Below are 17,500 nucleotides of genomic sequence, written 5' to 3'. Positions count from 1 at the left end.
TTTTGTCATCATCACAGCTGCAATTGTCAAGACTATCCTTGAAATCCTTATTTTTACACAGTAAGAGCCAACTGTGACATCAATGAGAACAGAATCGTGCACACAGATGGCATTTGTGGTTTTTAAACGTAGGAGAAAGAATTTACTTTATATATTTTAGAACTTACCTGGGAAGGGCATGTCCACCCACTCTGTTGATTTCTTCACATAACTTACACAATGTAGATTGCACGTACCATGATGCCTAGAGAAGGACAGAACACAACACTGCACTTATATACACGTCATCTTACTTTGAAATACTGATCTTATTTCAAAACAGGTTTTCGTGGTGTTGCTTTCATGCATGGGACTACGAGAGGTAACACAACATGTGGATTTGAAAATCTATAGGATGGTACAATTTGATATCAAGAACACAGAGATCAACAAGAAAAATACATCATGAATTCAGCTTTGCACAGACAGTTTTTTTAATATAAGCCATGGCACCTTTAATAAATTGTTATCTCACTGCCAAATTTTCCTTCATGCAACTTTTTTTGACAAATAAAAAGTTTGCATGGACCTCCACAGTTGGCATGCATCCAGAACAAATTTCAATTCAAGACCACAGTACACACTAAATGTCCTTGATTCCAAACTAAAACCTACCTGTACTGGCAATTTTATTGTTGAAGTCACGGTTTTGCCAGCCTCTGTCTCTTCCTGTATGGAGATCTCTTCCCAATTCTACAAGCAAAGAGAATTATGCCCCTTTAAAGTCAACTCTCTCAGAGTCACCATTTCAGAAATACTTTCCTTGGATTTTCATTCTTTTACAGAGCATATTGTTAGCTTTTGAAGGTTTGCACAATTTCCAGCACCCAAGACACATCCGTACAGGAGACTTGGACGGTGATGACACCACTTCCTGGATATGGGGATATGATCTAACCTAAGTGTTTCAAATGAAACGCTTCAAATATGTGGCTTTATTCATTCTGATCAAAATTGAGATTTTTATGTATTTATTTTGTATTTATTTATTTTTATATATTTCTTAGCTGACAATGTTATATATGAAACCTTCTATGCGATGCAACATCCCAGTAACAGTGATAAAATGTTGAAATAAATCAAAATTCAACATCAGTTTCACAGAGCAGCATTTTGTTTCTCGCAGCGAATCGGTGATGATGCATACTCACGGTGGCCATACGCAGGGCTGTATTACCATTCTCATCCAACAGGACATTTTTGAATTTCGTCACCAAGTCCTTGCTGTGGCTCTGGATCCAAACACTGTGAAACAAATACGTGAAAAGAGGGTAAACAGAAAATGAACCTCAGAGGTCATGACGACTGAAGTCAAGGTCACTGCCTGTACAAGTGTAAACATACAGCAATTCATGAAGGGAGCAGATTAATCCGTTCTGTGTACATTACACCATGTCATGAACACCTTGAACTATGATAGAAAGAAAAGAACACCAAAGCCGTCAATATGCCACTTTACTCACTTATATGCTTTGTTACAATACTCCGTGAACAAGGTTTTCATTTTGTCCCATTCAGTTGGTTCCGCAGCCTGTAAAGTGAGAGACAGGAGATGCTGCATTCAATATTGCAAGTGTTTCTGAAAATTTGACTCTGGAAATGCGCGTCAAAATATGATGATTTTCTGATATCACTGTGATTTACAAACGTAGACTTAGGAACAAGTCTTTGGTGACATGGTCTTTTCGATGGTGGCAAATGAGTATTATTGTGAAAATGATTAAATTAACAATTTAAAGACACGGTGGTACAGATTTGCCCTTGTATTTGTGATCTTCGGGCAGGGGTACTATACATTCTGAAATCAACGCTGTTTGTCTATACATGGTTTCATTTATGATTTCATTTCATTATTTTAATTTTTCTAAGGCAATGAACAAATGCTTCACTCCTAAAATATCAACAACATATAAAAACATCAATAAATAAATAAATAAATGAAAAATGAAAGTGTAACACTGTTTTCAGAGACACACTTACAGCTTTGGATTTTGCTTGGCGCAGAGATAATGCTCTCCTTCCTAACGGCCTGAAAGAGATAAAAATTTTCACATGATTTGGTGGGATTTGGAACAGTAAGAAGTGCACTGCTTGTAAATGTCTATTTTAATTTTCAGCATAACATTTTTTCTGGTTTGAAAAGCAGTCAAATTGACATTGTAAGAGCATAAAACGGTCAGTTGCTTTCCGACATGCAGTAGATGTTGCCCTGGGCGTGATAAGATTTAGAATCTATTTGTCAACCCACTAACACTCCTTCCATCTATGTGGGTAGAGGGACTGTGATCCAGTGCACCATATAGTGCCAAAGTGGGGTTCGCGAGTCCTTGATACACTTATTTTTCTTTACCTTATTGGCTCTGCTTTGGCTTCTTTGGCCTGGACTCCCAGCATGCACTGCCGGAGGTTAGGGGTTAAATCACAGAGGGCAGCACAAAGCCTGCCAAGGAGCAAAGCCCTATTGATGACAGTCGTTTTGTTTTGGTTTTGCTCATCACCACTGTCTTCAAGGAACTTCTCAGCTTCATTCAGTTGCTGGTTGATGTAATGTAGCAATCTGCATGAAAATAATATACAGGGCCTTATAAATTTGGATCTCTTCATGAGTTTAACCCTTTCCCACTATGGTTTGGCCCAAACACATCGTCATCAATGCTGATTGTGGACCAGTTTACAGGGAATTGGGGTGCACAGGTTAAGATATAAGATACAAATGTAAAGACTTAAGACTGATGTGAACTTTTGATCAACCACCACAAAGCCCTCAAGTCTTTCCTTGCTAGTTTCAACTGTAGATGGCGCCCTCTATAGAATCCCTCTTTGACTTGTGCAAAATTGCAAGCCTTTCATATATGGACGTATGTGATTACAGAAGCAAGCATGTTAAAACATATAACAAAGTAAGAACAGCTTGAGGTCGTATTTAAAAGCTCATTACAAACCCTAAAACATGAGATTTGATAAGCCCTGGTTGTTTTCAATAAGATAGACCACTCCTCTGCAAAAATGAGTGTTGAAGGCTAGAACTTTCACAGCTGGTGAAGATGTCATCTAATTCTTACATTGCTACTACAATGATGATGATAACTGAAACAACATTTGTTATTAACGCAGTGTCCTAAGAGTTGAAAGAACACTGAGCTGACATAGCAGCTGACACAAAGTAAAAGGGCAACCAAAAAAGAACTGATCATTTTCACATAATCAGCCATGCAAATTTGGCAGTCTGCTTCCAGAAAGCAGCTGAACACCAACTCACTTGATCTCCTCTACTGATTTGGTGCATACAGTTATGCCTGTAACTCACCTGTCAATGCATTTAGCACATGCCATCTGAAGGAATGTCAACAGGTTACTAGAGTCTGCAAATTTATCAAAAGGTCCCACTATTCTCTCATCTGCTTTCTTCTCTTCTTCAGCAGTAGTGTAATATGCAACGTCTTCAAGCAGGGCCTTCAGTCTGCTATCAATGGTGCTTGATAAGCTAAACACATATGCACACAGAAAAATTGTAAATTTTCAATATACAAACACCTAACTTGCTGTCAATTTGCGCCAAAAGTTTTAGTTAAGTTATACTACGCTATAAATGGAGATGGTTGACTATATGAGAGTCACTTGATTGTATTGAGTATGATAATATACAGCTACAGTGTTTTTGTTCAGGGTAGCACCTAGGTAAATTTTACCGTAGTCCCCAGTCATGTACCTAGGGTTCCCGATGGCATATCAATGCAATTATATATTGGAGGATGATACCAATGGTATTGGGGTTCCTGTTTCAGTAGGTTTGACCATCTTACAGCTTGTTACTGGACACGTAACACTGCCCTCTATGGCAAACAAGGGCCTGATAGAATGCCTATACAGTAGCTATGTTTACTCTAATACGGTTATCTTTCAGGAATGGACTCTTTCCAAACCGTTCTTCAAAAGATATGAAGGCTCCTTTCCTGGAAGGCTTATCTGGTGGACACACATTGAATTAAATCAAATTCCTGCAAATCGCTTATTTGAAATCAAGGAGCTTCAAATATCATACAAATATAATTATTTAAATTCTTTGCCTTAAGTTTTAAAAACTTGCTCAGACTTTCCTCAAGGATTCTCTACACCATTCTCTTTAAAAATCAAGAATAAAAGTAAGGGGTCACTGTCACTATGGATACATATTACCTATACTTTACTAATATTTTAAGTTCAAAATGGCTGCTACGCTATGCTGTTGGGAAAAATCAAATTTCCCATTTTCACAAAAACCAAACATTGGAAACTTTATTTACTCTGTAAAGCTTCAAAATAAATCCACACAAGCATCATATCAGCAAAGACAAAAAATTCTTGAGTCTAAAGTTCTGTTCCTGAGGCGTGTTACACCTCAATATGAACAAGATAAACATCTGTTATACCTTTGGACCCTTGGTGAAAATGCCCTGGACTTCATATAGAGGCCACCTCCTTCAGTGGGCGCCCTGCTAGCAAGGGAAGTGCTCCATATAGATGTGGTGGGGGCATCGTTGGCAGTCTCCGTCCAGATGAAGGAAGCCACGTTGCATTCAGTAGGCAGGGATGCAATGTCCTGGAGGACCTGGTTGACCAGCCGTTGGGTAGAGTCTGTGCTACCATCCAACATGTTCTGAATAATGGTCTAGGGAAAAGAAAACATTGTCAATGATGGAGTTTTTAGTAATTACAATTTCCTGTGTGTGCAAACTTGATCACCTATTTATCAAGTTTACTGTTTTTAACAGTTGGCTATTTGTAGGTGTACATATTTTGACATTCTGATGACAAGATGTTTTATTCATTAATTTCAACAGTATTGGGTCAAAATGGAGATAGTTTTTGATTTAATTTCCTTCATGTATTCAGAAATCTGATTCGTAAAATTCTGCTTTAGAGAGTATAAGGTACCATAGTATATTCTGAAATAGCACTTAGTCTATTAAAAACCTGTTTGAAAGTATGTTGGTCTAGATCTCAACATTCTCGCCCAGAGCATATTGTTTTTCATGTATCTATGGATTTCTTATCATTTTGGATCAACTGCATACTTTTCTAAAATCAACACAGAAAAAAGATATCACAATAAAATATTTTGTAAAACATCAAAAATTAATCTATTTTACAGACTACCGGCCAAACTTTACACAAAACTCTAGGAAAGGCAGGGAAACAAAATGGAATCAAAGCCACACTTTCCATCTTACCTGAGCTCTTGTCAGAAACAGTGGTCTGATAAACTCGTCCCAGGGAGAGAGTTGTTTGCTGATAACACTTAAACACACAGTTTTCCATGGTACAACGTAGTTGTCCTGTACAGACCATGAAATCAAAGTTGAAAATTGGAATGGGAAATCCTTTCTTTTCTTTATTCACTGTGTTAGTTTCAGATTTAATTGGAAGACAGATCAGATCTACCGCAAGAAATAACTTCCACCTTGGAGGTCAGGTTTTCTTTTCACTGCATGGCATGCATACCGGAAAGAAACAGCCTATTAATAGTTTGTAATGTAATTTGACTTGAGTTCCTGCCAGGAATAAAATGCTTCTGCGACATAATTTGAGTCTTTTGAAAATTATACTGTTGATCTTAACTTAAACATCATTCTGATATACATGTACATACATGGTAGAAACTTGTCCATTGTATGTTAAAAATTTCATACGATTACAATTTATTCATCCTCTGATTAACCATGCCATAACCATTTCTGGTATCAGGTCAATTTTTGCTGGTGGGTTTGAATATAATATCAAATTGGCAAACAACCTAAGAAGGCATTTAACCTACAACTATATCAAACTCAAAATTACAAATGCTGTGAGTTTCTTGAGAGTTTCTAATTTTTTTTCGCCTTGAGACAAGAAGAACATAGTCATCAGTATTACACCAATGCAACATGCATTCCCAGATTAACAGTTCATTACAATGAATTGGAATGGGAAGTGTAATGTGACATACAAACGGAACAATCTGTGAGGATCTAGTAAACGATGGCGATAGAAAAGGTGAGCCAATAAGGCATATAATTCCATGAACTACCACACTCAGCCCTATATTTCCATTAGTTTCCTGCATGGCAAAACCACCTCTATCTACACCTGCTTCAAGTCATACCAAGTATCACTACACCCACAAAATCACCAAATTCATGGATTTCTCCATTGCCCAACGCATGCAATTTTCTCTATGTCTACGACACCTTTTCTGTTTCCTCTGCATTATCTTTTTCTTTTCTCCTGAATGTTGCAGCCGTCTTCTCTTCCTTATCCCAGAACTGCGGCAGCACAAAACATTTGGAGAAAAACATGAACTTTTGCCACCATTCAAAACCTGTTTTATTTTATTTCCCTTATCACACCAAGGTGATGTCATCGCAAAATGTTTACCAAAGTGCGTTGGGAGAAATTGTGAAAGTATGCTTCCCACGTAATTTTGTTATCAATTGTGAAATATTTCTGTATTATCTCTTTTTAACCATTTTAGTTGAAGATAAAGAGGAATATTCCGTCATCCTAAACAATCACTGGGCTTAGACAGGAAATGCAGAAATGTATATTTGAATTTAAGCTTAAGAGTATCACATTGGTTTGAAATGAAGATTTGGCTCATGCATGGCCTTAAAATCCACTGCTTCCAGAAGAAATGATTAAAACTTGATGTGCGGAAGACAACTGTCTTCTTTTACACAAAATGCATACCGCCTAAATTCCTGTTCGAGTCTTTAATCATCCTCAAATTGTTCAGAATACAGTGTTTCTGAGCTGGCTCTCTATAAATTCTATGAAAGCAACAGCTGATAACTCACTGGTATCTTAATTAAGGAAAGGGGGATTTATTAACAAAACTTTTTGGGGGCAACAGTTATGGATACCTCGATAAGAATTCTGACATTGGAGACACCTTTTGTAGCCTATTGGATGCTTCAAGCAGAAAATAAAATGCTTTTGTTGCCCCTACTACATTTTCAAGCGTATAAATAGAAAAGAGAAGATATACAGCTGTCGCGCTGTAATCCACCATGTCCACTCTATGATTCAGTGAAGATAGAATTTTAAGCTCAATCACCTGCTGTACAAACTCAACATGCCGAGCACAGCGCACTAGTATGCATGGAAGCCAGACGGCATAAAAACACTCTGATTAACACATTCCTGAAATGGTATTCAGGGCAGTGATGCTGTACTGGAGTAAACTCTTGTGCCCTACCTCTGAGAGATGTACTGCTCATAAACCTTTGTACACATAGTAGTTACATTGCCTGGCTGGTTGAAATATCAGAACCTTCTAGTTCAGAGAACGGATCAGGTATTGGCCATCAAACTTTAGTCTTTCTTATAGAGATAGACCATTTTTCACATCATAATTCTCTGAATATCTATTCTTTTAGACAGACCCTTACATTCATTACAAGGTGGGACCCACCTTACACATAATCTCAGATAGGAACTTTTTATGACATTCCATTCTGGGATTTCCCTTATAAGGACAGCAATTTCAATGTATGGCTATTGTGTAGTCAGAAAGTTATACCAGATGACAGATGTTCAATGGACTCTTCACAACTGTCACACTTGTGGAAATTAATGAATATCATTATTTCAATGAATGGACACTGTATTGTAACTGAATGCCAAAACTAATCTCATTTGACTTTGTACTTTGTAATTCATATTCATGGGCCAAGTGCAGATGCTCTCTCATTGGCTGTTCTTACCTGGCTCAGCAATTCCCACAATGCATCTCTGATACCGGTCAATCCCTTGATGGTGGTCACATAGGTGAACAATTTGCCGACACCGATGTTGATATCGTGTATACAGGTATCTATCCATTCCAGACAGCTCTTCTGCAGGTACTCAGCTGATATGGGACTTGCCAAAGTCCTCAGAACTGGTCGAAAATCTAAATGACACAAATTTTTTTATTTCAAACTGGTAAAAAAAATTTCTTTACAATTATTTTGTATTTAGATAGTTTCTTGAATTTTTTTCACATCATAACATTACGATTGAAGGATTACAATCTTTTCAATACGACATCTAATTATCCATATGTTTGAGGAATGCAATAATTCTAAGAAAAATTCATTGATGCAACGCATAACAATGAGTACTGTCAAAGGGAGTGAGCACATCTAAACTGAAAGACAAACTTTTGCTCACACTGTTGTCTAGGAAACTTTAATTTTTAAAAGAGAGAATAAAGAAATCAGAGATCATAATGGAAATTTTGGTTCTAGAGAACAAATTACTTAAAGTGTACCAATGTTTGAAATTCAAAGTGGTTGCTATTCTGATGTTAATTCCAGGAGAAAACTAAATTTTGATTTTCACGACAAAACATTATGATGAAAATTTCATACACTCCTTAAGCTTTACAGTGTGACTACACGTACCAGCAGGGAATTTTAAAATTTGAGAATCAAAATTTTTGTCTCAAAGGTGCACACTACCGTAAGTATGCAAATCAGATGACGACTTATTATCAAAATACATATTCATGTTATCCCAGACTGTGCAATGTAATTTTTCATGTAAAAAAAGAAATCAGGTTGATTTAGTACTTTGCTGTGAGAATTTCTAGAACTGTGAATACTGCCCTCACTCTGTCATTGTTGGCTACAAGCCAATCAGCCAATCATTTCAAAAATACAAAGGTTTCAAGCATGACGCTGAACAACACACATGGCTATTCACATACATTTAGTACCGCTATTGTGCGACATAACTACAGTAATGGATATGTGAAAAGCCTACTTGTATCACATGAAGCAGACAGCAAATAAAGAGGTCTGCAATATAGAACCGACACTGTTTTGCCACAGGAACAGAGAAGTTACTGTCCTACGAGTCCTGTGGATCAGTATGTATCCAAAGAATCAAAACAGAAAGTGTGACTTCATCAGGAAAGGATGCAGAGCAACCAGATAAACAATGATACGAGTCTCACAGGCCAGCACATGATAAATCATGTTTTTCCCTCATCCATTATTTATTGTCTGGAATTAAGCTCCATGTATGAACTGAGACATTAATCGCATGGCGTATGAGTGTATACAATACTAGCCATTTTTGGTGAATGCCTAGAGGTTGACTCAATGGGCTGTACGCTGCATGCTCCATCAACTGCTGTTTAAAAATAGCAAAATCTGAAGGCTAGACAAGTCTGAGTTGATATCCGAAGGGAAGATTGTTGAGAGAAGATAGAATGATCAATTACCATAGAGTGGTGGGTGGGAATGATGTTGGTGGGGATTGAATATATATATAATATCTCTTATGTATGGGTTTGGGAAGACTTTTGATGCACATTGTGGAGAATAAGGTAATTATCCTGTACTGGATGTCTTGATATTGAACCATTTTACCACCATGGTCTGGCAAAAACCCATTGTTTTCAATAGTGATTACATGCATGTTTGGGGAATGGGAGTTAAAAATCAAAGGGGGTCGTCCCATCTGCAACTGTGCGACATTATTGTTGATAAACATTGCCTCTTCTCAGAAATTGGCGACAAATGTCGAGCAAATTCATCATTTGATGTATGTTCATAGTTCATCAATTTCGTAGCTTTCCAAGTAGTGAAAGACTTTGCCAAATAAACTTTGGTTTCGTCCCTTCGTTTAAATGAAACTGCTTTGGACGCAGTCACCAGTGTCGGTACAGCTGCCATTTTAAAGGTTTGGATATGCACCAGGGAAGTTGGGATATGATATGCACAGCAACAGACCCATTCTATGTGTCCCATATGCACAGCCACAGATGGGACAGACTGAAAGACCTGTCGCTTGAGGACACTCCCTACGCTCCCCTCCTCTTACAGGGGGGAGCATAGACAGCGCCCTCAAGTGACAGATCTTCAAGTCTGCAGATGGGACTACCCCATCCCTTTAACATGAAAATCACTTTGAATAATTTTTTTGTTTATGTTTGAGCAAATATAACAATCTTATAAGTACCTGTAACTGATACAGGCAGATACTTGGCAAAACTTCCAGATCCCATATCCTTGGTGAAAATATCACTGCTTCCTAAAAAGAAACAATAGTTGAGCTTTAAGATTAAGATTAAAACCCTTAGAGGATGAGAAAAACATCTATAAAATGATGAATATGACTTGCTGGTAACACTTGAACCTGATACTTGCATATATCTATATATAGGACATAGAATCAGTATATTGATAACACAAATATGGTAGCTAGAATGATGCACTGTTCATTGACCCTGCCATCTCGCGTACCATTGGTCGAACAAACTTAGAAATTGGAAGCATGGGGGGCCAGGTTGGAATGTGTGAATCACTGAAAGCTGACACCATCTGACCATTGAAATAGATATCTGATGATCATTTTACCTGTCTTCGTATCATTGGTGACGTCTTGTATGATCTTCATCAGCAGATTACAGTGTTCTGCGAAAATATTGAATGATCATTAAACTATCCTGCCAAGCTCATATTTCACCATCAGGTCCACTTGGTTTAAACTATGATGAAACATAATATGTCCCATTCGTTGCATTTCTACAGAGACTTGAACATTTGAAGGCTTCTAACAACATATACTGCATACATGATTTTTTTATGGACTAAAGCTGCCATAACATATCAAACCAAAGAGGTAAATATACATATGGTTTTGGCTCAATATCACTTATACTGATTTGGCAGATGGGGAAAAGATACAGTCTGGCATGAAAAGGGTTACACTGGTATGCAGATAAGAATGGACAGTGAAATTGATATAAATGTTTCCACACTTGAGTAGTTGGTTTGTAAAGTTGTTCCAAAACTTGCCTCAGAAGTTGCACTGACTTGTTATAACTGCGGTGAAATCAAAGAGCTTTTATGGACCCATAATAAACACACACCAGGGAGTACACTTTGCAGTGCACTTCACATACACAGACTCATATTACATTCCTTATATACTGCTGCTTTGAGTTACATTGTATCACAGCCAAGTCAGAGTCTAGTTGTCATTAGACTCTTGTTTCCTTTGCATTGTAGAAGTTCTTTGGCAAAAAAATCAGGATTTACAGGAAAAAGGTGTACATACGCCAGAAATAATAAGTGAGAAAATTGTCGAAATGTAGGGGGATAGAAAATCAGAAAATCTTTACCCTACACATACATGTACAGACACTAATCAGTGCCTACTTCTTTGCTTTATATCAACAATTACAGTAGAAGCCTACTGTGAAACAACAGTATCATCCGTCTTTAGTTTGCCGCAACTCAACTAAAGTTACCGATCCTGTAGTAAATTTTGAAACAACTTTACAAACCAATTACACAAGTGTGATAACATTTAGATCAATTTCACTGTCCATTCTTATCTGCATACGACAGTAATACATAAAACAGTATGCTCATTTTTAGCTATACATCAATCAGACTGACTGGCTCTTTCACCATTAAAAATATAGGAATACACACATTGTGAGTTCTTCTCTTTACAGGTTGTTTACTAATCACAAATTTTCCTTTTGGGACTATCCAACATTCTTGAAGGCAATGATTCGAGTGATGGCCTGATAACAAATTGTCATATAAAATGCTCCTACTTCAAAAATGTAATGTATAGATACTGAAAACTTGGTGTTTTCATACTCAGATTATCGTGTGATATCAACCAGCTGGTAATTATATGTTGGAGATTATTTATATCTTTATCACAATCACGAATCACATGGAGTAACAGTTTTGAATTTGTCATAGCAAATTAAAGTAGACTTTCCTTGAGCTGGTAGGGCTTGGTATTACACATTTAGTGTAAGACATCATAGTTTCCTGATGAATTTCCTGATGAATTTATATTCAAATTACCTTTGTTTTCATCCTCAGAGTTGTAGAAAACACCATAGATCTGTTGGACTGTTGTGCATATCAACTCAATCACTCCACATACTTGTGACTTGATACTGCTACCTGTTTTTTTTTAGAAAGAAAATAATATTTCTGAAATATTTATTATGCTATTCTTATTTGATACAGGGTTCATTCACTCAAAGTCATTTCAAATTCAAGAACTTTCCATGACTTTTATAGCAATTTTCAAGAACTTTTTGAGGTCAAAGTACAATTTTCCAGATTTTACGGTATATCATATTATAAATCATTTTACATATCATTTTTATAATATCACGACTGATCACCTTGTCATGTTTGAAAATTGTGGATGGATTATCAAGGACCTTCTTGGACTCAGTTTATTTTTCAAGGATTTTTCCAGGACTTTCCAGGAGTGTATGGACCCTGTTAATGGCGTATCAGGGAAAGTGAAGTTGAAGGGGAATAATTCTATCAGATGCTAGACAAATATCAGATCAGAGACAACTGAAAACTGTAATGCTATACCGTTGTAAAAGCATTGCATATCTGATACCATGCTGCACTGAAAGTCTGCATTGATGAAAACAGTTCAAACAAAGTGCCTCATTAAAACGCAAAACAAAGTTGATGAACATAAAAGAACCTAGAAACAGAGCAACATCAAAAACAAAAATGTCTGATATTTTTACACCCATAGAACAAATATACATATTATGGCATTTATACAACCAAGACTGTTTTACATTTCTGCTCTATTAAATGCCAATATACATTTTCTGTCCTTCAACACTTATGCTAATGCAGTTTCAATAAATTGTTGTCTGTCTGCACCGTTCAATTAAATGATAATCTGTCTCTCTGGCTATTCCAGAAGTAAAAGTTCACATTCATTAGGAAATACTTCAATACCTAGATAATTACTTTTGAACTTTTGAACTTTTGGATATTTGTTAAATTAACCAAGTTAAAATGACATGCTCTACTCCCCTACTCTAAAAATGACAAATCATTTCTGATTCGACAACTGTACATTTGGAAATACTTGAGACAGCATACCTGGTTGATATGGCTGGAACAGCTGTTGGACTGCACTCTGAAATGTCAAAATGAACATTGCCCATAAACTATTGAGCAAACACATAGAGTAGAAATTGAGAAAATAATGATATAATGACATGAATTATTTGTAAAACTGAAATCAAATCATATCTTACCTTCCTAGCCAGGAGAAATTCAGTGAAAACTTGTCTGGGTGTGCTATCCTCTAACAGAAGGATAGAACAGAGAGCTTTTGCAGTGGCCTGAAGTAAATCAAATTGGACAAAGTGAGAACTGAGTCATTGCAAATCCACACACACCAGTGTCACATTAAGGGATGCAATTTTGATGTAAGACACAGGAAATGACTCACAAAATAATTTGATAAAATAATAACAAAATTTAATTGTATTGCTAATTTTTGGTACGCTGTCACCTCATCAAAGAAAATTCAAGTGCTAGGGTCTCACCTGTTCTGACATTTTGGCATCCTTCAACACAGATCTACAGCTCTGTAGAATGAATCATCATAAATATGACAAATGATAATTACACAAGTATAACAAAGATAAGTTTTACATATTTCTTTCAAACCACAGGGTATGTCAAACATATTTGTCAAACATCTGGCATGTGTCCTTTATCAGATCAATAAATTTTATTTGTTGATAATGATCTAATGGCAAGTGACCTCACATGTGATTTCAAAATGAAGCACAAGTTGTATGATTCAGATATCTTTTTGATATTGCTTTATATAGTTGCCCAACTTTGTTTATAGAGAGTTGCAGAGGATTACAATTCATAAGCATGTTACAGTTGTCAACAAGTTCTTCACATTCCAGTTCAGTTATCCAATGGTATGAAATATTAGTCTGGCAAACTGAGTGCATCATGATAAATGAAACAGTCCCATTGCCACTTAGGTTGTAGAAAATCTACTGAAAAGGGTTGTTGTGCATGGAATATGGTTCTGAACTTTTACATTATGAGATGATGATGAAACAGTTCGACAAAAGTTTTGGTTATTGGAATGTTAAAACCTCAAGTCACTAATTTTGATGTTGAGAGTGGTGATTTTTCAGCCACTTGGGTACTTTTCACACTCAGATCTGTATCTATGATAAGAAGCATCATCATTACAGTAACTCTTGTTTTCATTATTTACATTGTGCTACTCCTCTCTATAACACACTCTGAGCATCTTTATTAGTCTATAAATGAAGGCATAGGAAATTATTCAATTCATACCTGGAGAATGGAAGTTTTAAAGTGACTAATGGCTGCCCACTGCCTGGATAAGATCGGAAACCAGGAGAGTATCTGAGCAGACTTCTGTGTGTTTGCATCCAACTGTAGACTGCTGACGATATGTCTAGACAGCAAGAACAGCTGAGTAGCCCATAGCAACTCTCCACCTTCAATTGCACTCCATATCTGTAGTATTAGTGATCAAGGTAGGATTATGTTGTCTGCTGGGATTCTGTTTGTTGACTAAAATCTAGCGATCATGTGTTTCACTTCTAGAGTCACTATCTCACGGCGGAATGGTTCAATTTCCTTGTGTTTGCTCAGTACATAAAGGACATAAGCACCTTGAAATTTGGACAGATTAGAACATTTGTGACAGTATGATGAAGTACAGCAGAAAATAATGAAATCAAATTTCATTTCAAAATTACAGAGTGATCAATTACAACAAACCACTGCATACACTCTTTAGCTTTTCATAGCAAATTTGTTTTGATTTCAAATAACAGTGACTTTGAAATGGTGTGGGTGGGGAAATTCATTTGTTGAAATTATTTACTGACCTTTTCTGGCATATCCACCAGCAGTTTTATTTGAGACGCAATGCTGTAGAAACCAGTAGGTACATTCCTGCATGGAAGAGTGCAAAGCCAGTGCATGATGGGATGTTATCGAGTTTGCAAGAGGGAAAGATAACAAAATTACCAAATGCAATAAGGACATCTAATTTGCTGAAAAATGGTAAAATTAGAATTGGATGCCTGATGATCATGCTCATGAAATGCATAAAAGATTAAAATAGTTGATGCATGTACGAACCTCTGTTTGCTTAATCTAGATCTGTCTCCACTCAAGCCTTTTGTCATGTGAGTTTTCTGTAAGTCAGTACAGTACTCTTGCATGCCTTGCACAGCAGAAACAATCTGTAAATTTGGACAAGAATGTTTGGGTTATGATAGGTATGGCAAAGCAAAGAAATTTCTTGGTTATTCAGGAATTAATATGCTCTAATGTTGAGAAAAATATGCCAACCGGTAATTTGAATGATAGTGTAAATGGCTAAAGAGAAAACAAAGGCATATTTTGAAGGACGAATATGCTTCAGAAAACAAATGGAGATGTACACAGAAATACAGAACACAAAATAAAAGAATGCAAAAGCACTGCCCATAGTAGCAAGTTCAGTACACAAATGACATATGGCAATGATATGTTGCAAATCTGGTTGTAATAATTACACATGGAATACTCCGAGGCCTGTGTGTGCTCTGTATCAGTTTAAAAGTAAATAAAACTTTTTAAAATAAGGTTCACCAGAAAGATTTCTCGGTTGGTAGAAATCCTCTGGGTTGTCATTAAAGGTCTTTTAGGATGGCAGTCAACAAAAAAACAAACAAAACACACAAGCCACATTATCTTCATTTGTTTCTTACATTTTGCGCACATCTTCCCATATCTGCAATGGTATCAGCAGCTTCTATGAGATCACGGTATCTTTCTCTGAAGAGAAAAGTGACCAAGGTAATCAGTGTTTTTGTTTAAGTTTGGGAACATTGGTAAATGATTTGGGAGGCCCGGTAACATTTCTGCTGTCCCTCAATCTGATTGCATTGATATACCAAGGGGAACCCTGGTAAAATGACTGGGGAACCACGGTATTTAACATTTACCTGGGTACCGGCCTTAACAAAAACACTGGTAATTCAATAAATTGTACTTCAATATACCCTCTATCTCACTTATCTTCACAATATACTTATTGCAGTAAGACATGTTCTAAATCTTTGATAAAAGAGGATAATGCATTTGGTCTACAGTTACTCTATCAGCTACATCGACAGACTTATCTTTGAAAATGGGCATCAGCAAAGTAGAAATCATACCTGATGGTAGATACCCATGTATCATACATGCACTGAGAACAGTCGTTCAAAATATAGCAACTCTATCACTGGCACACATTACATCGGATCTACTTGTGATGATTTAAAAGTAGTCAACCGGGAGGAAAGGACATGAATATGGTAATTTCCCAGGAATATAATCAGATTTTGCTCAACAACAATAGTATTACAGGTGCATGTAGTGTTGCACATATGGGTATGTCCACAATATAGTTCTTTGTTACTGTCTCAAAGTCAACACAAAGTATTAATGATGAGTAAATAAGTGTTAAATTGTGCTGCAGTTTGTAGTTTGTCCACATAGCTGCTTCCTAATCAGTGTAGATACCAGTAGATACCAGAGATACAAGTAGATACCAGAAATAATACCATTAGCTTTCTGTAGACATTTGTCTGCACGATACCTGAAGAAGTGTCTTGTTAACTAAGCATGTTTCAAGATGTTGAAAGATACAACTAAGTAATGACACAAAGTGGTACAACTGAGGACATCAACTCTGTCCCTTGAAAACTTCAAATCACAACTGTAATGGTTTCAAAGTAGACATACCCCACCATCAACCTCAGGTCCTGTTTCTTCTTTTCAATCTGAAATCTAAATATACAGAATTTCATATCAACATTTGAGATGGGCATATCAAAATTGGATTCACAAAACTGTGAGGGTAATGAATTGACAAGGGAGTACTCATCAAAGAATTGATGTATTTGAGAAAAGAATGCATGGCGCAATCTAAAACAATTAAAAGTTTATCCAATTTTATCACTGATTTTAGTTATCAGCTAGACATTTACCGACACAATAACTATCTGCTTCATTCTCATGCCGCAAAGGAGTTACAACGTTTTTCTTTAACAAGTAAAATTTTCTCAAAGATTTGTTGAAATTTCAGTTTGCGGCTAAAAATATTACATTTGATATCATTTAGAAAGTTAACACAATCTATCATTCAAGTAGACCGAACTTGTTATTAAACTTCCAAAATCACAATCCATTTGAAATGTACAACTTATGTTGATGTTTGCTTTAGGCACACTGGTATTGTCATTGACCATGCAGGTACATGGTGGGAAGTTTTTTGTATTTCTGTATTTGTGGTTGTCGACTGGCAAGAGTGAGGGATGAACTGAAATGTTCATACTCAACAACAGGCAGTGAGACCAACATCACTCACTCAGGAGTCACTGTGTGTTACCTACCTTGTGTCCTTTTCAACTTTCCTGATTTCTTCAATATTATGTTTTTCAAATAATGCATTGGTGTCAAGGTTCAGCAAAGCGTTGGCTGTAATCAAAATTAGGCAAAGTCAACAAAATATCATGATTCTTTTTCTACTGACAATAATAACTTGCAAAATATTGAGTTTTTCCCGAGGCAGCTGCAGGCAAGCATGTAAACATCGCCTCCAACGTGGCATATGTTTA

At 36.5% G+C, this 17,500-nt stretch overlaps 1 protein-coding gene across 11 annotated transcripts in view; it reads right to left on the bottom strand.

Annotated features, from left to right (window-relative positions):
• LOC139121505 (conserved oligomeric Golgi complex subunit 1-like) overlaps positions 1-17,500 on the bottom strand; it is a 136,327-nt gene that overhangs the window by 103,373 nt on the left and 15,454 nt on the right. For 7 of the 11 annotated variants that reach the window (XR_011549292.1, XR_011549294.1, XR_011549293.1 and 4 more), the window contains 23 exons: positions 17,276-17,360; positions 16,626-16,670; positions 15,605-15,671; positions 14,991-15,094; positions 14,735-14,801; positions 14,172-14,357; positions 13,391-13,432; positions 13,097-13,183; positions 12,939-12,975; positions 11,877-11,978; positions 10,404-10,460; positions 10,006-10,077; positions 7,761-7,948; positions 6,246-6,320; positions 5,250-5,354; positions 4,449-4,687; positions 3,347-3,523; positions 2,390-2,596; positions 2,020-2,068; positions 1,503-1,570; positions 1,191-1,284; positions 655-732; positions 168-244 (listed from right to left, as the gene is read on the bottom strand). Coding sequence is in view for 7 of the 11 variants with exons in the window: in XM_070686408.1 (XP_070542509.1) it covers positions 168-244; positions 655-732; positions 1,191-1,284; positions 1,503-1,570; positions 2,020-2,068; positions 2,390-2,596; positions 3,347-3,523; positions 4,449-4,687; positions 5,250-5,354; positions 6,246-6,320; positions 7,761-7,948; positions 10,006-10,077; positions 10,404-10,460; positions 11,877-11,978; positions 12,939-12,975; positions 13,097-13,183; positions 13,391-13,432; positions 14,172-14,357; positions 14,735-14,801; positions 14,991-15,094; positions 15,605-15,671; positions 16,626-16,670; positions 17,276-17,360 (2,308 nt within the window). In the remaining 4 variants the exon portion in view is untranslated. The remainder of the gene's footprint in view (positions 1-167; positions 245-654; positions 733-1,190; positions 1,285-1,502; positions 1,571-2,019; positions 2,069-2,389; positions 2,597-3,346; positions 3,524-4,448; positions 4,688-5,249; positions 5,355-6,245; positions 6,321-7,760; positions 7,949-10,005; positions 10,078-10,403; positions 10,461-11,876; positions 11,979-12,938; positions 12,976-13,096; positions 13,184-13,390; positions 13,433-14,171; positions 14,358-14,734; positions 14,802-14,990; positions 15,095-15,604; positions 15,672-16,625; positions 16,671-17,275; positions 17,361-17,500) is intronic. The other 4 variants (XR_011549295.1, XM_070686410.1, XM_070686413.1 and 1 more) reach the window with 1 other exon arrangement.

Source organism: Ptychodera flava, chromosome 21 (genome assembly GCF_041260155.1).
Source record: "Ptychodera flava strain L36383 chromosome 21, AS_Pfla_20210202, whole genome shotgun sequence".
NCBI lineage: Eukaryota > Metazoa > Hemichordata > Enteropneusta > Ptychoderidae > Ptychodera > Ptychodera flava.
Note: the sequence above shows the minus strand (reverse complement) of the source record. Positions and strands in the feature narration are given on the sequence as shown.